The sequence below is a fragment of the Chanodichthys erythropterus genome, chromosome 22, assembly GCF_024489055.1.
Source record: "Chanodichthys erythropterus isolate Z2021 chromosome 22, ASM2448905v1, whole genome shotgun sequence".
NCBI lineage: Eukaryota > Metazoa > Chordata > Actinopteri > Cypriniformes > Xenocyprididae > Chanodichthys > Chanodichthys erythropterus.
Genome location: NC_090242.1, coordinates 14,582,282 through 14,610,141, shown reverse-complemented (window position 1 = coordinate 14,610,141; position 27,860 = coordinate 14,582,282). Strand labels below are relative to the sequence as shown.

General features: G+C 36.0%; 1 protein-coding gene across 19 annotated transcripts in view; it reads left to right on the top strand.

Moving 5' to 3' along the window:
- Positions 1–27,860, top strand: part of nedd4l (NEDD4 like E3 ubiquitin protein ligase) — a 91,166-nt gene that overhangs the window by 51,919 nt on the left and 11,387 nt on the right. For 5 of the 19 annotated variants that reach the window (XM_067376470.1, XM_067376469.1, XM_067376473.1 and 2 more), the window contains 11 exons: positions 1,050–1,130; positions 6,695–6,754; positions 8,136–8,270; positions 9,500–9,667; positions 14,984–15,181; positions 19,540–19,617; positions 21,208–21,222; positions 24,164–24,218; positions 25,616–25,674; positions 25,930–25,995; positions 26,317–26,546. In XM_067376470.1, the coding sequence (XP_067232571.1) occupies positions 1,050–1,130; positions 6,695–6,754; positions 8,136–8,270; positions 9,500–9,667; positions 14,984–15,181; positions 19,540–19,617; positions 21,208–21,222; positions 24,164–24,218; positions 25,616–25,674; positions 25,930–25,995; positions 26,317–26,546 (1,145 nt within the window). The remainder of the gene's footprint in view (positions 1–1,049; positions 1,131–6,694; positions 6,755–8,135; positions 8,271–9,499; positions 9,668–14,983; positions 15,182–19,539; positions 19,618–21,207; positions 21,223–24,163; positions 24,219–25,615; positions 25,675–25,929; positions 25,996–26,316; positions 26,547–27,860) is intronic. The other 14 variants (XM_067376471.1, XM_067376456.1, XM_067376474.1 and 11 more) reach the window with 12 other exon arrangements.

Sequence of the window (27,860 nt, the reverse complement as noted above, 5' to 3'; positions counted from 1 at the left end):
TTTCGCAATGAAATTGGATAACACATTGTCCTTTTGTTTAGACAGTGTAGTCTACATGTCCAGATGAAAATCTGCATTTTCTCACGTTGATCTGTGTGGAATAATTGTGTTAAACAACTGAAGGTGCTACAGTGTCTTATTTGTAGCTGAAAGTTAGATTGAATTGTTAGTAAACGAACATGCAAGTCGAAACTGAACATTTTGCCTTTGCCTAATGACATCTGCCGAAGTGATGAATTCATCAAGCGTATCAGATACATAAGCGCCAGAGGCATTACTGCATTTAAACAAGTCATGCATGCGATGTGTTTAAAAATGCTCAATCATTCACTCATCTACCATTTCAATACATATCAAATGGCGCATGTGAGTGTAGACACTACTGAACTCTTGTGTATGAGTTTGGTCATGTCACATTTGAAAAGACAAAAAAAAGTACTTGAAAGCAGAGGTTGAATAAATATGTACTTTTAAGTACTTTTTTTTGTCTTTTTGAATGTTACGTGACAAAATATCGTCACGTGTGTGTGTGTGTATATATATATATATATATATATATATATATATATATATATATATATGAAATAGGAAATTATTTTAATTATATTATTATTATTATTATTATTATTATAAATTATTAAATGATATTATTATTTTATGTTTTGTATTAGATGAGTAAATATGGACACTATGTATTTTTTTGTGTGAATTGAGAGCAATGCCACATTCCAAATGACAGACAACTACTTTAAAGCAGAGTTTAAAAAAAAAAGGAGAGAAAAGAAATATAAATATTATTAAATATGAAATTATTTAAATTAAATATTAAGATTGTATTTTTTTCTTTTTTGCTTCTCAGATCACAAACAACTATACAAATTTGAGTCAGATATACAAAATAATAGATTTTTGCTGGCTGTATGACTTTGAGGAATTCAGGGCCTGTACCACTTAGAAAATATCCATTCAGAAAGATATTAGATATTTGTCTTTTTTTTTTTTATTTATAACAGTGTCTAATAACTTTTTATCTCTTTCTCTCACTCCAGCAGAGTCATCTTTCCTCTCGGCTACGCTCCTCTAGTATGACTGATGGGGTCAGTGATCAAACTCAACCTCCCACTCCAACGGTACACCTGCTTTTCTCCTCCTTACCTCTCCTTCACTCTGCATGTGGTGATTTTTTTCTTAATTTAATCACAGTAACGTACCATCTTTCACTCTTTTGACGTCAAATCAAGAACTATAAAGTCCCTAACACATTCCTAAGTTGATACCAAAATGTTCCTGTTGTCTCTAATGACCATCTTGGCTACCCTTTGGGAATGACATGAATGTGACAATAGGAATATTTGATAGCACTTTAAAATGCTTTAAAGTCAACATGAAGTTAAAATTAAAACCAACCCTATTTACTTCATTAATACCTGACCTTATTATAAACTATTAATCAATTCAGATTAATTTCAAAACAATTCAAAGAAGGAAAAAAAAACTTTGTCTTTGTAATTTTTCATCAAAGTGATATAGTAGGCTCTGCTCCTCAAACAACTTGACTTTTTTTAAGATGACATCATTAGTGCCTCTTATTTTCCTTCCCCTCCAAACAAAACTTTTCATTATCCAGTCAATCCCACATGGAAATTATATCCCAAACTACAGTTGCTACGATGGGTTGATAATAATGTTTCATGTTGACTTTAATAAACTTTGGAGCCATGACACTCACGGTGCTCATATAGGTGACACAGGTTCAGGTCTGACATGGATGATTTCCTGCAAATGTTTTCCATCTTTCTACTGTATCTGTCGAATAAAATAACACACATTTTCTCATTACGTAATGCTTGACAGATCATTAATGCACATGCAGAGGTAGCTGTTTTTTGGAAAATAAATATATACTTCTATTTCACTGATCTGTTAAGCATTATATTATGTAAGTGGCTAAATAGTCAACATTATAAAATGTCACATGATGTTCACTCAGAAACGTAAGCACCTTTCTTTGTGTTTGTGTAGTTTTTGTGTGCGCATGTCAAATGATAATTCAGAGTGACTTATAGGGTATTATTAAGCTTCCAGGATTGATTTATCCTGGCGATTAAGTTGTCATCGGATGAGTTGGCGTGTTTTCATGGTGATAATGTGACTGGGAGTTATCTTAATAGAACATTTTCCAGTGCAGCTTTCTCAGTAATGTTTGGAAAAAAGTGCTATGTTCTATAAAAGAGTTTGCAATGGATTGTCATCGCACAGGGACATTTCCATTTACACATCAGTTTATTGATGGAGAAACTCTTGTTAATGCTGATTTAGAGGAATTACACAGCTATAACATCTCATAATGTACCACAAACTAAGTAAAAACTTACCACTGAGAAACATCCTGCTCAAGTCATACTTGCGATGGAGGTTCGGGTTGATCAACTGGTTCTTATCAACATTGTCTGGCTCAAATTGATATGGTAAAATCGAAGCCATTGTTACTGTCCTTACATGCTGTAATCGGTAGACCAATCACAACAGATTGGATCATCTGACCATTCAGAGCAGAGTAGGCTCTTGAAAAGGAGGGGTTTAGAGAGACCGAATCTTCAAACGAACTGTTTCAGACTCTTTGAGAATTAGGTTGTATGGGATGTATTTTATGAGAAATTGTTGTTGGAGACCTCCAAAACAAAATGAACAAACTTTAAAGAGACAGCTTACCAAAATCTTTTATTAGTCTAACAAACATCCATAATGTAATTTGTTTCATGCTTTAAGATGCATGGCTGCACGTAAAAATTAGCTTGAGATAAATAGTATGCTGTCTCTTTAAATGATCTACAAAATCCTGTTTTACAGCAGATAAGCCACATATGGTAAAATTAAATTACCCATGTGGATGAGGTCACTGTGTGAACTGCTCCCGTTTGCATGAGACAGGAAACAGACACAGACACTGGAAGTCCACCACATCTTTGAAACACTATTGCTTCATTTGAAGGGCAGGATTCCCAGCCTTGAGACTTTTATGTATTTATTTTCAGAAAATGTCCTGCTGGCTGTTTTCACGTGACAGTCTGATGGCCCCATCAGCTACTGTGTGCTACTGTTTGAAATTAGGCTTGTGGAAGGGTTAAGAGGTTGGCTTAGTCTCTGAGTGTTTTGGTGTCCATTTCATTATTGAATCGTGGCATTTAGACCAGTGCATGCTGGGAATTTCCAAGATACAATCTGGCAGCTCGTGCAGGAGAGTTGGATGTACTGTGAATTAAGGTCAGTTATTAAACCTTATAAAGGCATAAAGCAAATGTGATGCACACTCACTTTGGATTTACTTCTAAGCCTTGTATGATTTAGTTGTTTGTAGAGCTTTATTTATATGAATGCTAGATGTACTGACAAGGTGTTCAGAACCATATCAACACTCGACTCTGGAGTAGTTCACCCATAAATGACAATTGTCATTATTTACTCATCCTCATGTTGTTCCAAAGTCACAGGAGTTTCTGTGTTATGTGGAGCACAAAAGGAGATGTTTTAATGAATGTTTGTGCTGCTCTTTTTCATATTGTAACCAGGGCATGTCAGGCTCTAAGTAGCACATACATACAACTCATGCTCTATATTCCATGAAATCTAAAGTCGTACTTTAGGAAAAGGCAGAATATAAGGCAGAATTTACACTTCTGTTCGAAAGTTTGGGGGTCGGTAAGATGTTTAATGTTTTTGAAAGTCTCTTATGCTCCCCAAGGCTGCATTCATTTGGTCAAAAATACAGTAAAAACAGTCGTAGTCTGATTATATTATTGCAATTTGAATAAACTGTTTGCTAATTTAATATATTTTAAAATGTAAAATGTAAAGGCTGAATTTTTAGCATCATTACTAGTCTTCAGTCAGTGTCACATGATCCTTCAGAAATCATTCTAATATGCTAGGGGTGTAACGGTACATGTATTCTCACCGAACCGCTTCGGTACAGGGCTTTCCGTTCAGATGCGTATGTGTACTGAAGCATTACATTGCAACATTGTAGCCTAACCACCATTTCGATAAGAAACAAAGTGTCATCCTTCAAATTCTGTCCATGAAATCATGAAATGTAAACAGAAAATGCCGTTTTGATGCGGCGTGACAGATCACCGTACAGGCGCGTCAGTTCAACCGGCAGCACGAGCTCAGAGCGCGAGCGAACGTGATCATCTCTTCCTCTTTAATACTCGTTACTGAATAAACATGAAAGAACACCTGAAGGTATGTTGAAAGATACAGTACAACTCACTGAAACGGTCATATCTTGTGTAATTGCTCAGTGTTTCAACGGCAGAAAGACATCAGTGAAAGCTTGTAAACAATATGTCGTAGCATTTACCTCAGAAAAGCCATTCAGTGTCCAAAGTTTGTAAGTTCGCTAGAGAAATGAACTCTTTCGCTTAACATATGCATTGTATTAGCCTATATAATCATTATTTTTTTACTTAAACTTTTAGTGATGTCCTGATTAAGCTATTTAATGTATGTTTAAATAAATCTGTTGTGAAAATGACAGCCACTGTGTAGAAATGATTATATTTCAACAATGAATTGGAGTAAAAACATTTAAAAGTTAATGCAAAAACTGCCTTATGTGCAGCTTACATGTTTGCATATAATTTGTTATTTGAGTGTTGATTATTTTATCTAAAAATAAAAAGCAATTGAATTTAGGTTAATAGTTTGGGCTCAGTTGTTAACCTGTAATATTATAGCATAATGTTCAAGAAAGGGCTCCCTACATAGTTTATTGCATTAGCAGAGATCTTTTTTTTTTTTTTATCCTTAAACTATTAGTTATAATTTAATTTAATATATTTAAAGATAAAAACACAATTTGTTCAGTAAACAAAAAAAAAACAAAACAATTTTATGTTTAGTTTTCTCCCCACGTGCTGTATCGAAAACCGAACCGTGAGTTTTGTGTACCGTTACACCCCTCAAAAACATTTCTTATTGTTATCAATGTTGAAAACCGATGTGCTACTTAATACTTTTGTGGAAACCGTAATATGTTTTTGTTTTCAGGATTCTTTGATGAATAAAAGTCAAAAGAACAGCATTTGTTTGAAATAGAAATATTTTGTAACATTAAAAATGTCTTTGCTGTCGCCTTTGATCAATTTAAAGCTTCCTTAAAAAACAAAAACAAAAAAACATACTGACCCCATCTTTTAAATAGTAGTGAAAATCTATTACTATTGTAAATTGTATGTTTTTAGACTTGTAATATAGTGCACAGGTTGTGTGTACTACTTTTATGATACCCGTTTTTGCCCTTCACAATATCTGCTTTTCATGTTCCTCTGAAGAAAGAAATTCAGGGTGAGTAAATGATGACAATTTTTATTTTTGGGTGAACTTTTCTTTGAAGTATTATATCTGAGACCCTGATTTACTTGTGAATTACTCTGGAAGCTCTTATTCTTTATTATTTTTCTATTAAGTTTTCGCAAGGCATCTCCTAGTGCCTGGGATTATTTTAAAGAGTCTAAACTGTCCACCTGAATAAAATGAATATGAAGTAGTCACATTAATCTTTTACCTTCACACTGCAACAACATTCTTGAACTTTGAAGCTTTGAAGTAACATTTCCTTTACACTGAGGGAAAAAAAATGCTTTTCCTCACCCGCCTGAATCCGCTTTTAAATAACTGCCTTTTCCCTGTTTTTTCTGTGTCGCATCTACTTTGTTCTGACAAGAGGCTGATTGGTTGGTGGCCCGGTTGTCTCTGGCTGTGAAGTGCTTTTCAGACCTGCAGATGAGGAATTTCGCTATAGTCACAGCAAATCTGTCTGATATTAGCGTGGGTGAGAGGTGGCATTTCCCCCACATTTCCTGTCCCTGTGTGCGAGGAGGCTGACATTTCACACGAGTGCAAATGTGCAATCATTACTTAAGAGGATGGCTAATAGGATTGCCCTGTTTGCGACAAGAGTGTCTTTTATTATGTTCATATAATAGCAGATGGAATGTATTTCATTGTCTGTCTGAGAGTTGATACTTTCAGCATTTGAAATGTAAACTTTGTGTGCCAGTGGGAAGCTAGTCCAGGTGTTGTTTCCTCTGCGTTTGTATAGTTGCTGAGTCAGTAGGCAAGTGTAAGTCAGTTTGAAATGGTTTTTATTATTATTTATTTTAGTTTCATTGTTAACATGTGGAGTTACAGTTATATGAATTATATTAAAGGAATGCTGTCATGATTTACTGTCATTTTAAGACAAAAACAAAATTTTGAAACTGTTATCATCACTTAATTGAAGATTCATAATGCTTTTTCCCCCCACAAATAAGCACCTGGGTATTTCTTGCACTCTCTTATCATTCTTTAATCAAATCAAATCTCAATGTGTTCTCAAATCCTAATCATTCAACAGTGATTTCATATTAAATCTACTCCCTGGAGTTCATCTAATCACATCCTGCTTGTTATTCCAATTTTTGGGGGATGCTATATCTTTACGTCGCACTACAGGGCACTTTTCACCCCTTTCAGCTGTCAAAAATGACCTAAAATCACCAAAACCAACCTAAAATCACTTTGCCACCTACTCACCGTTACCCTTTCTGGCTTACCCTTTCCTTCCATTTGCCCTCATTTCCCCTCTCCCACTGGCCCAAAACTGGGCAGTTGCCTGCCCCATCTAAAAGCAGCTGTTATTATCCAGCAGAACTCCCAGACCCGACGAACAAGAGCACAAACGGTCACAGGCGTTGAGGACACCATGGTAATGTCAACAAGTTGTACATTTGGTACATTTGTGCTCTCCTGTCTTCTTGGTTCTTCCTTTTTTCTTTTTTTTTTTTTTAAATACATATTTTACCATATTAACTTATTTTAAACATATTTTCCATATTTTTTAAACATATTTTTGTATTTAATTCATTTTAATTTATAATGAGGTGGTAATTATTATTAATTAAGATGAATATAATTACATTTATGTTAATTTAATTTATAAATTAATAATTTGTTTTAATTAATTTCAATTTAAAAAAAATTATTATAGGAGCATTTTATTATAGGCACATCTCATTTCACTGATATTTTTTTTTTGTTTGTTTCATACCTTTTTTTATGGAAGCTTGTTTCTACCACTAAATAAAAAATAAAAAAGGTAATTGAGACTTTTTATCTCACACTTATGTTTTTCTCACAATTGCAAGTTTACATCTCCCAATTCTGACTTCTTTGCTCAGAATTGTGAGATATAAACTCACAATTGTGAGAAATAAAGTAAGAATTGCAAGTTATAAACCCCCAATTGCAGGATATAAACTCGCAATTCTGACTTTGTCTCACAATGCTGGCTTCTTTTCTCATATAAACTTGCAATTGCAAGTTATAAAGTCCAAATCTGAGAAAAAAAAAGACTTTTACTCAGAATTTGCGAATTTATATCTCACAATTCTTACTTTATAATTCGTAATTGCGAGTTTATATATATATATATATATATATATATATATATATATATATATATATATATATATATATATATAAACACAATTCTGACATTATAACTCATAGTTGCGAGTTTATATTGTGCAATTTGGTGAACAAAGTCGAATTGTGGGATTTAAACTTGCAGTTGCGAGAAAAAAGTCAGAATAGGGAGATAAAAAAATCGCAATTACCTTTATTTTTATTCATTGGTTTATTCAAGCTTCCATAGATTTTTTAGCACCTGTATAACCATAAAATTAGAGAATGTAAAGGTTTGGTTTACACCTCGACTTCCACCTTCACCCTACATATACAGTCACCCAGACACATTTATCGGATAATATTCAAATGTGTTCGTAATGTCACCTAGAGCGGAGTGTTTTGTATGTTGTGTTGCTTAGGTGTTTTTGTGAGTGTGTTTATATCTACATTTGTGTCTGTAAGAATGTGTTAGTATTCTGGATTTAAGTGTGCAATATTCCCACTTTCATCATATTAAATGTCAAATCAGTTAACAAGGGTTTTTATACAAACATGACCCTGATATCACTGTCAGTCCTGCTCCAATGAATGAATCCAAACGGATTTTAATCTCGGCAAGTTTTTACTCCTCCTTTGGCCTTTGAATATACAAACTCATCTATTCCTTTCACTTTGTTCAGTCTCCATCAGCCTCCTATGCCCTGACCACACCAGGCCTTCCGCCAGGCTGGGAGGAACGCAAGGACCCAAAGGGGCGAACGTACTATGTCAACCATAATAACCGTAGCACCACCTGGACGCGGCCCATTCTGCAGGTATGGTAATCTAGCGTAGCCTAGCTAAAGCTAGTAGAGGTCTATTCTTCATCAGATGTTTTTCCAGCATCATCCACTGTCGAATCTGAGAGTCTTTTATACGTTCCTTCTTTATGACCCATGTTTCTTCTCTACTGCTTCAATCTCATAGTTTTTTTATTGTTCTGCCTTTATCTGTTCACAGCCATGTTATTGTGTACTCTTCCCTTCACAATCTCTGGATGTTGTTTGTTCTGCCAAGCGTTGTGTGTTCCCTTGATCTATTTATTGCTACTCTGGTCCCTCTTGATCTATATCTTATCTTCCTCTTCCTTGTCCTCGTAAACTCTGTTCTTCATCCTTTGTAAGATGCACTTCATTCCTTTTTCTCTTTTAAAACTGAACAGATAAAAAGGCTTATTAAAAGAGAACCTATTATTCCATTTTACAAAGTATTGATTATGTTTTTGGGGTCTACTGGAATAGGTTTTCATGCTTGAACGTTCAAAAAATACATTACTTTTCACCTCATTTACATTATTGCAGCACCTCTCTTCCCAGTCTGTCAGTAACGGTCTGTTTCTATGAAGCCCCTCCATCCAAAAAGAGCTGGACCAGAGTGTTGTGATTGGTCAGCCGCTTCAAGCGTGTTTTTGAAAATGCCAAGACCCAAAAACTGCAAGTTTCAACACACTACTATCGCAGCTCAACCAGATCTAATCCCTTTTATTTTGCATATGCTTAGGCAGGAATTATTTAAATGAGGGATATTGAGGGATATCGTTTTCCTGGAAGGAAAATCAAGACGAGACGTTTCAGGAGTTCAGAAACAGCGTTTACTGATATAGAGAACAACTCCCTTTGAAACCGAATTTGTGCTCTGTAACTTTGCAGACATTTTTCATGCTCAAACAGCAACATTACACACTAAAGAATGATGGATATATAAAAAAGCAAAATAGGTCCTCTATAACTGCTCTCCAATCTTTTAACTACCTTAAAATAGTCCAGCCATTTATAAACCCAACAGACCATTTTTGTCCATGTAATCAAATTAAACATTACAGTTATTGATAATTTAATCAGTTTAATTAGCCTTCATTTCCTAATATAGTATTTTAGACCTTGCTCTCGATTCTGGACCTCTTGTAAACCTTGAATGCACTCCAGCTAGGCTTGTTCTTGGAGGGTGCGCCCATGGACCGGACCTTGTCGTGGCTAGCTAGCTAACCCTTCTCTTTGCCCAACAGCACACTGAAGATGGAGCCAGTACTTCAGCTGCGGCAGTAGGGGGCGCTACAGCAGCCACGCCCCCTGCTTCCACCCCTTCCTCCTCCAGCGGCCATCTAAGCGAACCACAAATGCGCAGACCCCGTAGCCTCAGTTCCCCCACCGTCACCCTCTCTTCCCCACTAGAGGTGAGAACATCCACAAATCCCTCTGTTCCGCCCCTCAATTTCTTCTTTCCTTTTACTTTTCCTTTCCTGCAGGTTCCAGTCCATCTAGCATACGTTTGATTCTTCTCAAACTGTCTTGGCTGTTCTTAACCAATATTTTTATACAAAGTTTTTGTCAAGTGTTACACAAACACCATGTAATTGTACTACTTGTTTTTAATTTAACAGTTTGGGATTGTTTTTGAAAGAAGTCATTTGTGCTTAGTAGGGTTGTCAAAAGTATCGACTTCAATACTTGCAATGTTGAGCGGATTCATGAACACTTGGCCATTGTGTTCACGCGCTAATCAGATATGTATGTGATTGGCTACAATGATTAACACACAGGAGTGTTTGAAAGCACATGGAAGTCTTTGAATTTGAAAGCAGGAGCATTTGAAAGCAGGTCCCCCCTGATAGATACCTGCTTTTGTGTGTATATGTGTAAGCACTCGGTGAAGAGAGTCATTCGCCGCTTTTCCACTGTCGGGCCAGTGCGAGCCAGGGTAACAGCGTGCCGGGCTGGGCCTATAGCCACAGACCTTAGGCACAGAGGCCAAAATCAAGTTGCATTTCCACTGTCGGCCCTTAAACACACCTCCCTTGATCAAACGTCACACAACCCAACCCATTTCAGCATGTAGACCATCACCTGACTACGATTAGCTCCGCCTTTCACCTCGACCGCGCCTCAAGCCCCAGCTGGCCCGCTTTGGACCAAGGTTTTCGGTGGGTTCGAAAAACCCGTGCCTTTGCCACCGAGGAAGCACCGAAGAGGCACGATCAAGCCCCGGAAGTGACAGTGGAAACGCGACCGGCCCTGGCACGCACTGGCATGCCCGCCTTTGGCCCGGAAGTGGAAACGCGGCTATTGATGACTATTTACAACATGTTTTTGAAGTGTTGATCATTGTAGCCAATCACAGACATATCTTATGAGCGTGTGAACACAGTGGCCAATCAGAGGAGTTTATGTATCCGTTCAACAATGCTCAAAGCTTCACATTTTCAAAATTTCAGTACCGACTTGGTATTGAAGTCAGTAATATTGTGAAATATTATTACAATTTTCCTATAATAAATTTAAAATGGAATTCTGGTGATAGGAAAGATGAATTTTCATGATCACACTTCAGTCGTCAGTGTCACATGATCCTTAAGAAATCATTCTAATATGCTGATTTGGTGATCAAGAAAGATTTGTAATTATCAAATTTGGAAACAGCCGTGATTGCTTAATATGTTTGTGGAAAATATGATACTTTTTTCAAGATTCTTTGAATAGATGAAATAGAAATCTTTTTTTTAATATAAAAAGTGTCGCTTCTTGTCACTTTATCAAAAAAATTAAAGAATTTAATGTTTGAAAGAAATTAATATTTTGTATTCAGCAAGGATGCATGAAATTAATCATAATTTCATGCATCCTTGCTGAATACAAAATATTAATTTCTTTCAAAAACAATTATTTGTCATTGAATATTTCTAATTTTATTTTGTTTTGACTTTTGTACATGCCCCATTTAACTTTTGCTTTTCCTGGCAAATTAGTGACAAACAGTGCAGGTCATTGTCATTTCCCTTATGCACACTATAATTTTATTGTATAATATAATTTAAATTGTATTACATATGTTGACACACGGAGTTCTGAGGAAAAAGATTCCTTCTAGATAAACTTCTGAGGTAAAAGATGTTTGCACTAAGTTCAACAGAGGTTTTCTGGTGTGTGTGTGTGTGTGTGTGTGTGTGTGTGTGTGTGTGTGTGTGTGTGTATCTTTGATTTGAAACGTCACTTGCATAAGTCAGATTCAGATTATCATTTGTGCAGTTGATTGCTAATGTTTTTGTTACATTTGGTGCTAGACAAGTGTTCATTTTGGATTCTGGTTTCACAGCTGTTTTTTTCCATTGCGACTGTGCAGTGTAATGTAATCACGATGTCCACAGCCACACACAGTTGGTCGAGATAGGAAATCGGTATTACCTTCTTTGCACACTGCCACTGGCTTCTTTTTAGGTATGACCAGCTGAGGCAAATGATTAGTTGTAGCTTTTGTATTATGCATGGATCAGTTTTAATATGAAAGTCTGATTCAGTCGAGAGACAATTTCCTGACCCATCTGCTCCAGACCTTTCAATTCAGGCTAATTTAATTCACTTCGATTCATGGTGAAAGAAAAAAAAAGAATCCTATTCTTTCTGCTTAGTGCCATTATCAGTCATCATCTTGTTCTCTTACTGCCAGAGACTAAATGCTAAGGAAACCTTACCAAACAGCCATACTTTCTTGAAAATTAGGTAATTTTATTTCAGTTAAAGGTTAAATTTTTGCAATGTTGGACAATAACAAAATGTTGTACATTTTTCAAGTATCTGTACTTTATCTATCAGAGTATTTTTATTTTGGGAAACGTTTACTTATACACTACATTCCAAAGCATGATATCCTAATTTTTGAAGTGAGATAGAGATGTCTGATTCATGAACGAGCTGATTCTTTCCACTCAACCTGATAAATTGGTTTACAAATCATATTGAGCGATTCCTTTTGTGAATTGAAATGATCGGATTATTTTTTTCTCATTTTTAAAATACTATATGGTATATTATTTCACTTGTTTGCACACTTGAATGATCAACTCAAATTGTTAAATTGAAGTATATTGAAGTTTAATTTTTTGATATTGTATTATAATGTTTGGTAATAAAATAAAAAAAGTTTGCTTGTTTGCAGATCAATATTCAATGTCTGCTCTAATCTTTCTCATTAGTGCTGACTAATGATTAATTTGACTTGAGCCAGCTAGAATAAAAATCATTTCATCGATCAGTACTTTACTTTTAACACATGTATATTAAAATCAAGTACTTTTGTACTTTTACTCAAATGAGTACTTATATTTTACAGGAGTAAAATTTTATTAGGGTATCTGTACTTTTACCTTTGGATGTTTTCCCATTGATTTTGTCTTTAATTTAGTTTTCCCACAAATAGGGACACATGCTATTTACACACACATACATACATACATACATACATACATACATACATACATACATACACACACATACTGTCTATTTAGCTTCTTTTTGTATTTCTTTTTGTAGTATTTACTGTCAGAATGGCAATTTAGCATTTTTATTTAATTTGTTGATTCATTGATGCACCCCAGAAAGGGACTTTTGACTATACTAAAAATCTTTGAAGACTTTGAATAAAGAGTAAAACATCTTGGGATGTATTTTTAATCTTCCCACAGGCTTTCAGAAGTTAAGTCCTTATTCGTGCTGAATCACAAAGTTGAACTGAGCAGCTGTTGTTTGTATTAAATTTTAATATACTCATCACCATTTACGTGTGCTTAGAGGGAACAGGGCTGTTTTCTACCCCCGCTTTGTAAATTCGTATCGGTTGACGCTACCTAAAGCTGCTGGTAGGGGCAGCTGTCCGTTTGCTTATCGTGAAATCGCGCCAAAGTGTCACCATTGCCAAAAAGAAGTTTAACCTCTCAAACAGCCATGACTTCATAGTTTCCTTCTGTTCTGTTGCTCTAAATCCATGTCTGACCTTAAACCTGCTTCTTATTTTGTTTTTATAGTCCATTGCTCTAAAATATATCTGCGTATAGTATACCTTAGCATTACTCAGAATTAAATCAGAAGCATGTTATGGCAATATGTTATGTTGTGTTAAATTAGCAAGTATAGCCATAAAACATTATTCATGTTATTCTGTAAAGCTTTGAACAGACAAGGCAGGCAAGTAATTCTAGTACTCTTGTGCTATACTAGGCTATTCTTATAATATAATATAATATAATATAATATAATATAATATAATATAATATAATATAATATAATATAATATAATATATAATATAATATAATATAATATAATATAATATAATATAATATAATATAATATAATATAATATAATATAATATAATATAATATAATAATATATAATGTAATGTAATCATTTTAACATATGAAAAAAAATTATAAAAATATTTTAAATTTCAATTTGAGCTCTTTCAATAGTATATGTGGCCTTTTGTCGATTACCACTGGAAATAATTTTGTTCACTATAATAGTAAATAAAAACATAATACTATATTTTATTTATTTATATTATAGTTATTATATTTTACGGATATTATATATATTTATTTATTTATTTTTACAAACTAAATTTAAAATAATTTTCAGTGCTAATCAGCAACAGGCCTCATATACTGTTGATTGATAGAGCTCGAATTGTAATTTAATACGGAATATTACTTTGAAAATGGCAAACAATCTTATCTGTCAATATGGACCTCAACCAGAGCTAATGGCCTCCGCTGTGAAGAATGACTTTGCTAATGGAATGAACAATAGCTCTTGTAGCTAATCTGCAAATGTTGGGGATGGGGAATAAGGGTCTCATATTCACTCTCATAGCAATTATTGCTAATTACAGCCACACACTTCCGTGCAAAAAACATGGTAGCTGACAAAAAAGGGCATGTCTGGTGTGGAAAATCCCAGTGCTGCTTTCTGACACAGTTTGTTTTATGTAATATACAATAATATATTTTATTTATGATAATATTATAATATTTTATTAATTATAATGTCATTTATAATGCTGTAGACTTTTTTGTTTTTGTAATAGATGTCTGTGAAGAAGAATAAGCTTTGAAAGTAATGTAAAAATGCCCCTTTTTAAGTTGCATGTCTTTGAATTAACTATCAAGCCTATCAAAATACATTGTAGTTCATGTTCTAGGGTTATAAATGCTCTGGGAACAGAGTTATGTTGCTTCTCGTCTTATTTCCATTGTTAGTTTAGCTTTTAGAAGGAAAGAATACCCAGAATTAATTTAGATAAGCAATTATGACAAATCATAAGACAGGTGGTACATTTTCCACATCTGAAATATGAAGATCTGTGGTAAATATTTCACAAAGGTTTGAAAGTTTACAGAAAGAAATATGGTTCTGTATTTATAAATGATCAGGGTCACACAGGGCCCTGTGAATTTTAATTAAAGTATTAAAAGGGGAACATTTGTTTTGAGAAAAGCGAGAGGGAGTGAAAGACAGAGGTGAAATGGAGGTGAAATCCTCTGAGTTGTGCACTAATTAAAATTTTAGCAGGATTAAATAACAGTGTGCGTCTCTTACATTTTTTGACATCTATTCGTGAAAGTCTTTCTTGCACAAAAAAAATTCTAATTAATGGTACACAAAAGATGAAAGAACTAAATAATGGAGTCTGAAAAACACTGACTCTGTTTCCTGTTGCAGGGAGCCAATAACGCCCCGATACGGCGAGCCGTAAAGGACACGTTTTCCAACCCTCAGTCCCCTCAGCCTTCCCCCTACAGCTCACCTAAATCCCAGCATAAAGCAAACCAGAGCTTCCTGCCCCCTGGATGGGAAATGAGAATAGCACCCAATGGACGGCCATTCTTCATTGACCACAACAGCAGAACCACTACATGGGTAAGAAAAACACTCACAAATCTGTTCCAAACCTAGGCAAGTGGCTGTGTCTGAAATCACATACACTCAAGTAGGTCAAGTCAAGTCAAATTTATTTATATAGCACTTTTACAATTGGTAATTGTTTCAAAGCAGCTTTACATATTAGAAGCACAGAAAAAAAAGGGAAATGGTTAAAAATAAGCTGTACAAACAAGCGTGGTAATATGTAACATATACAAGATGGTGCTACATTAAGCCAATGTCGGCTGACTCCCAGGTGCTGATTTTGAATAAGTATTTACTTTGTGAGCACTAAAAAAGTATGAATGAGTGTAGGATGGATGTAATCCGAACATACTACATTCGCCATGTTGTTACTGTCATGTGACCTAACAATGTCAGTTGCATCACTTCACTGCCAATCACAAATCCTCTCCTGTGGCCTCATGGGTTAGTAAAGTGTCCATCATATGCACATTTCAGAATATTACAGAAAGTAGTAGGTCATCCAGGTACTTTTTTGCCTACTCTTTTACAAGTACTGTAAATTCAGACATAATTTTTTTTGTCACTTTTTTTCCGCCTACTATATAGTAGGAAAATATGTGATTTCTTCACAGTAAGAGAAATCCCAGAATGTGTTGTGATTACCTCTGAGGAAACAAATGCAAGATAGCCATGAGAGAAGAGAGATTAAATGTTGTCTATAAATATTTCTAGAAATCACTAAAAAAAGTGAATTAAAATGTACCGTTATGCACAATATTTGTGTGCTATTTATTTTTATTCCTAGTATCATGCTGTTATTTTAGTAGCATGGTAATTGCAAACTCTTTTGCAGTCATTAGTGCACTATATTTTGTTGAACTGCTGGAGCATGACAGCTCTTTAGGTTTTGGAACAGAGCTACAGTTTCATTTGCTGACGCAACTATGGTTTATGCACAGCTGTGATCATTTATGTATCTATTTATATTGCATCATTAAGTATTTGTTTACTACGATACAAATGCCATCAGCAGTTTGACCTGTAGCTTGACTGGTTGACTCCTCATGACGGTCAGAATATCCACCTGCATTGTCTGTTTGCAGCTGCAGTGTTTTCTGAGAACTGTATAGCATTTTAAGCTTAACAGTTTAATAAAAATTATTTTATATTGTTGTTGCTGTTGCTGCTGCTGTTATTTTCCATGCATAATGAATCATGAATATTATTTTATTCATGATTCTTATTATAATCTCATATATCATTAGTATATTTTTATTTCTTAAATGAAATATAAATATGACTTAAAAATTCATGATTCTTATTACTATGCAGTATGTCGTCATATTATACTTTTATTAATCTGTATAATTTGCAAAACATTATTAGTCTTCAATAGGGGTGTGACGAGATCTCGCGAGACTAATATGTGACGAGATTTCTCGTCGAGGCAAAAAGTAGTCTCATGATATTGCCATGATAGAGTGTTAGAATGATTAGGAAAGAATATGCCACCGCTACGTTTACATTACGCCTCTCCTGTCGTTTTGCTTTGTATTTAAATAAAAAACATTTAATTTAGTTCGATGACGTTCGCCGGCGCTTCATATTTACAGAGTTACGCGCGATCGCCAAAGTAAAAGTAAACGCGAGCGCGCATTCAAACGCGATTTTAATACCCCGCGTTTGAAAGCGGCTCCCTGATGAATACAGATATATTTCAATATGAAAGCTATTTTAGGCTGGACAGTGTAGTTGTAACCATCTCTTAGCTCTGTATCAAAGAAACATTTGGTCTTATTTGCACTTTGAATATTGAGAGTGCAATTATGGTTGCACTTATTGTAAAGGGTTAGCATAAAAATGAATAACAGTTTTCTCTTAATCTTATTAAGCACAAACAGTAAGGTTTAATTTTTTTAACATTAGTTAATGCACTGTAAACTATCATGAACTAACAATGAATGACTATTTTTATTAACTAACATAAACAAAGATTAATAAATACTGTAGCAAATATATTGCTCATTGTTAGTTGATGTTGGTTAATACAGTAATGTTAATAAATGAGACCTTATTGTAAAGTGTTACCATTTTTATTTATTTATTTATTTTTCTATGATCAGTTTGTGGAAAGGAGTTCAGTTAGGAGGTCTAAAGTTGTAGAAGCTCATAAATCATGTACAGTAAGATTTGAACAGACTGAAATCATACAGAAGAGAAGTCAGTCAGTTGAGTTTGGGGCAAAACCTTTTACAGTGCTTGAGTATTGTTGTGTTTTCCTGCATATGATAATTCATACTCAGAAAGTAGAACTGAAATGACATTCATTACAAGATGATTAGTTAAAACATTTCAAATACACCTGCAGAATATTTTTTCTAGTCATGTATTTCGCCATTGAGGATTTCTTAAAAATGGTGTGTAAAAATCTTGTCTCGTCTTGGGAACTCAATCTCGAGTCTCGTCTCGTTTCGTGAGATACCCGTCTCGTCACACCTCTAGTCTTCAATCAGGGTTATTATCGTAAAAAAAAAAATCCATAAAAAGCATGTTCATTACTTACAAAAAACATTAACTAAGAAAAAAAAAACCTTCTTTATATATATATACTTTTTTTTAACTTTAGTTAATGTTACTGTTTGAGCATAAACATCATCTGCAAATTTACGACACTCAAAGCTCAATGCAAAGGGAGATATTTTCTTTTACAGAAATCGCTTTTTAAGGACTACAGTAAATGGTTGGTAAGGGACTACAATGAGCTTCTTTACGGGTTAGTGACATCACAAACCTCAAAATTTACCTAAACCCTGACCCCAGGAACACGCAACAAAGGCCACGTTGGGCTTGAGTTGTTGTAGTAGAGTGTTGTTGCCTTGTCGTTATTTTACAACGGACTGCTTTACAAACAAGGGAAAATTCAGTGCTGGATTTGCACAAAAGATTAACATGACGGCACATGCTAGTTGTTGAGTTGAATCAACTCCACAGGAACTACATAAATTTATCCACTAACCGTTCAGAAACGTCCAGTTGCACTCTAAATGTTGTAACTTCTTCCTGAGTCTCTCCATCAGTGTCACAATGTAAGGCTGAACACCGTTACTGACAATCCTCATTTTGGCTGTGTGAGATTCTCCAGCTTTGTTGTTGTTGAGCAACTGAAGCATGAGCTGTTAAAGCTCCTCCCTCTTCTCAAAAGGGGGCTGGGAGCAGCAGCTCATTAACATTTAAAGGAACACACACAAAAACGGCTTGTTTTTGCTCGCTCATTAACATTTAAAGGAACACACACAAAAACGGCTTGTTTTTGCTCGCACCCAAAAATGGGTAAATTTGACAAACTATAATAAATGAACTGTGGGGTATTCTGAGCTGAAACTTCACAGACACATTCCAGAAACACCAGAGACTTATATTACATCTTGTAAAAGGGTAATAATAAGTCCCCTTTAATAAAAACTATATAGACATTAAAAAAATAAAAAATTACAGAAATACAACAAAACAACTAAATTTGAAATAAAAACAGTTGTAAAAAATAAAATCTAATTCAAAATTTTAAAACTGTAATAGTATGTCAATAGTCAGTCCTTAATACAAAACAGCTATATTTTTATTGTTGTTGTTATATTTAATATTTTTTCTATTACATTTAGTGGTTGCTGTTTTATCGATTGTATTGATGCATTTATATTTAAAATGGAGATCTGTTTTTTTTATTTTTATGTTTTTCATTTACCTGCGTTAAGATGTAAGAAAGATATTTGGGGAACACAGATTTCTCTCTCACACACACACACATGCACAGGCTTGCTCACAATTGCACACTTCAGTGCCCCATACAGTATCTGGAGGGAGGCCCTGGGTCATGCATACGTGATCCATTTAGAATCGGTGTGCCACCTGGTGTCTGGCAGAGGAACTGCAGCCTTTCTTCAGCGCCCTAATTTCCCCCAGCACAGACTCGCCTTTGTCCATTTCTGTGTCAAATGTATTGCACCCTCTAAGGAGGTTCTTGGTAATTAGACAGGTTTAAAATGAAAACAAATCAATTTTCTTTTCCAGGCATTTTTTTTTTCATAATTGTTTAAAATAGTACATGGTGATTTACAAAGTATGTCATTATTAAATCTGCTAGAGGTTTTTAAATGTCCACAGAGAAGACTAAAATTTTCAATATGTGTAATTACTGCATAATCTCCCCATGGATACGTGAAAAAAAAAAAAAAAAAAAAAACACAATCATTCCAGTATTACTTTCTTATTATCTGAAGAACTGCATTTTGGCAGCAGACAGTGAATGCAATTTTCTGTTAAATGAGGATAAAACCTTCTGGGAAAATCAGAGCATGTGTCAACCTCTCTCTCTTTCTTTCTCTTTTCAGGAAGATCCACGCTTAAAGTATCCTGTTCACATGAGGACAAAAGCATCTCTAGACCCTGGCGACCTCGGCCCACTTCCTGTGAGTATAAAAAGAGTGCTGTTGAGCATTATTACCCACAATCCCAAGCTCTTTCAACAGCCTCGCCTGACATGTGTCCTTGTTTGTGGTTCGGCAATGCACGATCATGAAAACAACAGCCATATCACACAAGAATCGCGAAACTAATTCAATCTGCAAAGCAAAAAATAGGATTAAGTCTGACAAAACAGCTGCAACGAATGACACAACAACAGGAATTTGGCTGTAGTGTTTCATGGATTTCTTTGTTGATAAACTACATTCTCAAGCCTAGTTATTTAACACACTGACACACAGAACAATGCTACAAAAATCTAACAGTGGATTAGCTCATGAGATCATTTCTTTTTTTGTTTACCTATATTGCAACTTGTCCAAGAACAGCCCTAAAATCTGGCCTCGATAAGTGCCAAAATTGCCTTAGGTAAGTCAATGCTCGCCAGTTGGCTGGTAAATTTATAAGGAACTGTAACATAATACAACTCAAAATAACAGTGATATGCAAGATTCAAAGCATTTGCTAAAGAAAGCAGCTGTTGTGACTTGTGTAGCGAAGTTATGCTTTTTTTTTTTCTTCAGAACTCCATGTGGCAACATAGGTGAAATGTTCCCCACATTAAGCCAATAATAATAGAAATATGAGAAGCAAAATTACGTTTCGTGTCTGCACATTTTTACGACAAGTCTGATTTTTAGAGTCTGGCTTATCATAAAAACCTTTTGCAAATATGCAAAATCGAAACCTTCAAAATAATCTCATAAATAATAAATAATCCTGTTGATGATGTAATGTTTATATTTATTAAAAAAAAATTGTGAAGCACAAAATGATCAACAGTGAGGACTTATATTTTTTTTTTATGTATGTTTGAGAACGGTTAGTTTTTTGATGCATCTTGCATAAGATTTTGAAGAAACCTTGGAAAGATTTTTTTTTTTTTTTTTCCACCTTGGGAACAGACTTAGATGCTGGTGTTTGGTAATCGCACCTTCTCTTCTAAGGTTTTCAGTGGGAATATGTGCCAGGAATTAATGGGCTAACAGGGACTTATCTAATAAACATGTATTTTTGTGCTTTTTTTTTTAATGTAATATTGAAATTTCCATACACATTCAAGTAAGGTAAAAGTACATTTAATATATGCAGAAACATACATTTCTGTGGCTTCAAAACATTGAATTTTATATAAAATATCATATTAAATATCTAAGAATATACTTTTCCCTCTTTGTCCATCAGGTAGTTATTTTAGTATTATTTACATGCTATTTATTAATATTCTAAATTGGCTTTTATTTTTAGATTTTCAGTTTAGTTTCAGTTTTAGTAAATTTATGTACTTAATATTTTTAAATTTATTTTTATTTGTTTTAGTAATTTTAGTTCTTCAACTTATTTAACAATAACAACATTAGCACATTTTTATGTGGTTTTTCTTCTTTTTTAAAATGATTCCCTCTGCATTTACTGTAGTGCTGCTATCTCACAAGTTGGTGGTGTGTGTGTGTGTGTGTGTGTGATTTTCTCTCTGGTCTTTCGGTGGCGTGGGGGAACGTGGTGCGCTCTGCGCTCGATGCTGTTTGTGGCAGAATCTTCCAGAGGAGGTCGGTCCTCTCTCTGCCTGCGTGTTTACCTGCCTGCCCACCGCCCTCTGACCTCCGACCTCTCCACCCCTTCTTATCATTGCTGGCATGGATGACTGTCTGTTTTTCCCTTCTGTTTTACTCCCACTTTCACTCAACTGTCAGTCGTCTTTGTCCGTATTTGCTGTTCTTGTTCTGATTTTTTTGGTTTTGGTCTGTTTTTATCAGTCCTTACACTCTCTCTATAGAGCTTAATATTGACTGCCTACTTTTTAGTGGCCTTTGTTCCAGAAGTATTTTCCCCATTCATTTTCATCATCGGGATCTCAGTAAATCCCATTAATCATTGTGAATAATGTAAGTTAGTAATCTGGGTTTTTGTGTACTTTTAATGCATTTATTGTCATTGTCTTTTATGGCCTAGTGCTACAACATCAGATATCTAACCTTACCTAGATTCTGCTAGCCTGCCCGATTAGTATTTCATTGGTAACTTCTCTTATCAAATTAAAATATTGAAATCACTGATTCTCAACACAGCACCTTTTTTGTAAACGCATAAATGGCTGGAAAAGTCTGATTTATCTTACATATGGATTAAAAAACTGGGCCAAATATTAAATAAGTGGTAAATGAATTTGCATAAAGGTTCTTGGTTTGCGACCCACCAGATAAGAACCATTGCACTGATGGTATATGCTAATGTAAAAACTACACTCACTTTACAATCCCAGAACTCTTAGTAGTAGGTGTTTTGAAAGATGTTGTTACTAAACTTACTAACCCTAACCTTGAGATTTTCAATGGGATTTTTACTTCAAGAACCTTTCTATTAAGCTCTGTCCTTTTTTTGTCTCCATCTGTCTCTTTGTCATTCCTCCTGTGTACTGTTTGTCTCCATTTTTCTTTCTTTATATTTCTCTCTGCATGTATCTCTTTCTGGTTGTGTTGACCATCCATCCATCCATCCATCCATCCAACCAACCATCGCATGCATCCATCCCTTCTTGGCGTGCATCCATCCATCCCTCCATCACGTGCATTCATCCATCCCTCCTTCAGTTGCGTGCATCCATGCCTCCATCGTGCGCATCCATGCCTCCATCGCGTGCATCCATCCCTCCTTCCATCGCGTGCATCCATCCATCGCGTGCATCCATCCATCATGTGCATCCATCCCACTGTCGTGTACATCCATCCATCCATCATGTGCATCATCCATCCCTGTCGTATGCATCCATCCATCCATCCATCATCCATCGTGTGCATCCATCATGTGCATCATCCATCCCTCTGTCGTGTCCATCCATCATCCATCCATCCATCCATCCATCATGTGCATCATCCATCCCTGTTGTGCATCCATCCATTGCGTACATCCACCCACCATCCATCATCACGTGCATGCATCCATCCATCCATCCATCCATCCATCCATCCATCATGTGCATCATACATCCATCCATACATTCATCCATCCATCCATCCATCCATCCATCCATCCATCCCTCTATCATGTGCATCCATCCATTCATTTATTGTGTGCATCATACATCCATCCATCCATCCATCCCTCTATCATGTGCATCCATCCATCCATTCATTGTGTGCATCATACATCCATCCATCCCTCTATCGTGTGCATCCATCCATCCATCCATCCATCGTGTCCATCCATCCATTGTGTCCATCCATCCCTCTATCGTGTGCATTCACCCATCCACCATCCATCCACCCATCATCCATCCATCCATCCATCATGTCCATCCATCCCTCTATCGTGTGCATCCACCCATCCACCATCCATCCACCCACCCACCATCCATCCATCCACCCAACCACCCACCATCCATCCACCATCCATCCATCCATCCATCCACCCAACCACCCACCATCCATCCACCATCCATCCATCCATCCATCATCCATCCATCCATCCACCCATCCATCATCCACCTACCCACCATCCATCATCCATCCATCCACCCATCCATCATCCACCTACCCACCATCCATCATCCATCCATCCACCCATCCATCCACCCATCCATCCATCCACCCACCCACCATCCATCCATCCACCCACCATCCGTCCGTCCATCCATCCATCCATCCATCCACCCATCCATCTATCCATCCATCCATCCATCCATCTATCCATCCATCCATCGTGTGCATTAATCCATCTATTCATTCATCCATCCATCCAACCATTGCATGCATCCATGTAACCATCGCTTGCATCCACCCATCTATCGCATCCATCCATCCATTTCATGCATTAATATATTTGTCCATCAATCCAACCATCGCGTGCATCTACACATCCATCACATGCATCCATCCATCCATCCATCCATCTATCTATCTATTCATCCACCCACACACCCACCCACCGACCCACCGCGTTCATCCTGTGCTTCATTCGATACCAGTTTTGGTTGATGCCCCTTCAGCACGAGAGTCATGGTGTTGCACCTGTCTTCAGTGCTGGCTCACAGTCTCTCAGTCATGAACGAAGGTCTTGTCTCCTCTCCGGATCCCGTGTGTGGGTCGTCAAACAGCTTCCCTTTATGTTGTGGGTTATGAATTGTTGGATGTGTCTCCCTGGCTGTGATTTTTGTCAGGCCTGGCAGTTGCCCGTGATGTTGGTATCGGCGTTGGTTTGCAGGGGTCTCCGCTCTCAAAAGAGGGGCAGTATGTGAATGCGAGTGTGTGTTTGTCAGAGCGAGAGTGAATAAACAAGCTCTCTTCTGCATGCCAGTGGAACCCTGTCATGGAAGCTCTCCCACACTGAACAGAGGAATCTTCATATCTTCCTGTTCCTTCCTCCCGTCACATTATCTGTTACAGTTGTTGTGTTGGTGTATGAGTGGTTTATTAGGACTTGTGGTCTCTCCTGGTTTTAACATTTGACATCTCAACTTTCTCTCTCTCTCTTTCTCTCTCTGAATCTCCACAGCCTGGGTGGGAGGAACGAGTGCACGCAGATGGACGAACCTTTTACATTGACCACAGTAAGGAAACTTGTTTGTTGACAATAACTAGACATTTGGAGTAGGGAATTTTAAATTACCAGTGTATATGTGTGTGTGTGTATATATATATATATATAAATATTAGTGCTGCCTATTTGCCGTCTACTGTTAATAATCCCACCTTGCCTTCTGTTATGCTCATACAGTAGCAGGTTCGAGTCACAGATATGCTCTCAAGTTTCTGTTTATTTTGTTTCTTTATTCTGTGCTATGTGATCAATAACAATTTAGTTGTTTAAGGTAACACGAGTTGTGAGATCATTTTACGCATGCATCATTAAACTCTGATATGCCTTCGGTGTCCGTCCCTGTCGCACTCAACAACACAGGTGTGTTCAACCCTGCTGAATCTGCTGCTACAGTCGATACACACCTGTTCTGTTTGTCAGCTACACACATTCACAAACAACTTCTAGCCATGTCCAGTATTGGGTGCGGTGACTTCTGTTGAACCACCTCGTTGAAAGTTTGTTCAATTAGAATTTGGCCTTAAATTAAGCATACTTTACTGTAAATATAATCTGTATCAAATAGCACTGAAAAAGGTGAACAAAAAAAGGTAAATTATAAATGCTTAAAGGGTTAGTTCACCCAAAAATGAAAATTCAGTCATTAATTACTCACCCTCATTTCGTTCCACACCCGTAAGACCTTCATTCATCTTGGGAACACAAATTAAGATATTTTTGATGAAATCTGATGGCTCAGGGAGGCCTCCATTGCCAGCAAGATAATTATCACTTTCAGATGCCCATGAAACTACTAAAGACGTATTTAAAACAGTTCATGTGACTACAGTGGTTCAACCTTAATGTTATGAAGTGATGAGAATACTTTTTGTGCCCCCAAAAAACAAAATAACGACTTTATTTATTATTTGGCAATTTGATACAAGCTCCAAACCACTGATTCGATTCATAAAGCTTCATGAAGCAGTGTTTTGAAATCGCCCATCACTAGATATTGTTGAATAAAGTCACTATTTAGTTTTTTTGGCGGACAAAAAGTATTCTTGTCGCTTCATAACATTAAGGTTGAACTACTGTACTCACATGAACTGTTTTAAATATGTTTTAGTAGCTTTCTGGGCATTGAAAGTGTTAATTATCTTGCTGTCAATGGAGGCCTCACTGAGCCATCGGATTTTATCAAAAATATCTTAATTTGTGTTCCGAAGATGAACGAAGATCTTACAGGTGTGGAACGACATGAGGGTGAGTAATTAATGACAGAATTTTCATTTTTGGGTGAAACTGTTTGAAAAAATACATATAAAAAAGTTTTTAAATTTTTTTGAAATGCTGCATTTATTTAATCAAAAATACAGTAGAAATAGTAATAAAATGGGCTTATACAATTTCTCTTCTCCCCTTCAGACACCAAAAAAACACAATGGGAAGACCCTCGCCTCCAGAGTCCTGCCATAACTGGACCCGTGAGTGTGCTTTTATTCTCTGTCACAACCTTTCTCTTTATATATATATATATATATATATATATACATGACCTCTCCAGATTCTGTTCTTGACAGATTTTGTGAGAATCATAAAAATATACTTATCAAACATTCTTTTGAAAGCATAATTTCTGATCTGTTACAAACTTATGTTTGATTTCTTGCTCGTCCTGTGATATACGTTGTTACCCTGATGTTAAATGTATTTTTGTTTATTTGCTTGTCGTCTTTTAGGCGGTGCCGTATTCTAGAGAATTCAAGCAGAAGTATGACTACTTCAGAAAGAAGCTAAAGAAACCGGTAAGAAATGAAGCGTTTTCAGAGACGTTGCTGTGAGCTCTGTCATGTCACATACTGTATTCCTAGACACACTAATTTATTCTGTGTGAAATCTTTGTCGAGGAGTGAAGGTTTTTTTTCTGTTGGGTGTTAAATTGTTCTTCACACGACAGAAACACAGCCGTTTACAGTACTGTGATTGTTTCAGGCATTAATGTTAAGTTGAGATGCTAAAGTGACGTAAAAAAGCTTCAATTTATTATTTTGTGGTTTTTAATCATCTAATTAAATCCAGGATGTAATTTAATGATATGTTCTGTCTTGACTTGTGCTCTCCTGCAGGCAGATATTCCGAATCGCTTTGAGATGAAGCTACACAGGAATAACATCTTTGAGGAGTCATACAGACGGATCATGTCCTTGAAAAGACCCGACAGCCTGAAGGCCCGCCTGTGGATCGAGTTTGAATCGGAGAAAGGGCTGGACTATGGGGGCGTGGCCAGAGAATGGTTCTTCCTGCTGTCCAAGGAGATGTTTAACCCTTATTATGGGCTGTTTGAGTACTCAGCCACGTAAGTGTTCCATGTGTTTGTGCACTACAGTTTTGTGTTGTCAAGTTGCGTAAATCCAGAACTCTCACCTCGTATCCATATCCTGTTTTACTTTGTAACCCTGAGGCTTTATTCTAACTCACTTTCCCTCTTCTTTTGCAGTTCTTAGCTCACTTTCATAATGGTTTTTTTTTATAGTTGTGTGACATGATTTAGATGTGAGCAGTCCTCAGGTCTTTTCTTTAGATCTGTGAGCTCAGTGTATATATATATCTGTCTGTCTGTCTGTCTATCCATCCATGTTTCTATCTATCTATCTATCTATCTATCTATCTATCTATCTATCTATCTATCTATCTATCTATCTATCTATCTATCTATCTATCTATCTATCTATCTATCTGTCTATCCTTCCTTCCGTCTATCTATCTATCTATCTATCTATCTATCTATCTATCTATCTATCTATCTATCTATCTATCTATCTATCTATCTATCTATCTATCTATCTATCTATCTGTCTGTCTGTCTGTCTGTCTGTCTGTCTGTCTGTCTGTCTGTCTATCCATCTATCTATCTATCTATCTATCTATCTATCTATCTATCTATCTATCTATCTATCTATCTATCTATCTATCTATCTATCTATCTATCTATCTATCTATATATCTGACTGTCTATCCTTCCTTCCGTCTATCTATCTATCTGTCTGTGTGACTATCTGACTGTCTATCCATCCACGTATCTATCTATCTATCTATCTATCTATCTATCTATCTATCTATCTATCTATCTATCTGTCTGTCTGTCTGTCTGTCTATCTCACTGTCTATCCATCCATGTATCTATCTATCTATCTATCTATCTATCTATCTATCTATCTATCTATCTATCTATCTATCTATCTATCTATCTATCTATCTATCTATCTATCTATCTATCTGTCTGTCTATCTGACTGTCTATCCTTCCTTCCATCTATCTATCTATCTATCTATCTATCTATCTATCTATCTATCTATCTGTCTGTCTGTCTGTCTGTCTGTCTGTCTGTCTGTCTGTCTGTCTGTCTGTCTGTCTATCTGACTGTCTATCCATCCACGTATCTATCTATCTATCTATCTATCTATCTATCTATCTATCTATCTGTCTGTCTGTCTGTCTGTCTGTCTGTCTGTCTGTCTGTCTGTCTATCTCACTGTCTATCCATCCATGTATCTATCTATCTATCTATCTATCTGACTGTCTATCCATCCACGTATCTATCTATCTATCTATCTATCTATCTATCTATCTATCTATCTATCTATCTATCTGTCTGTCTGTCTGTCTGTCT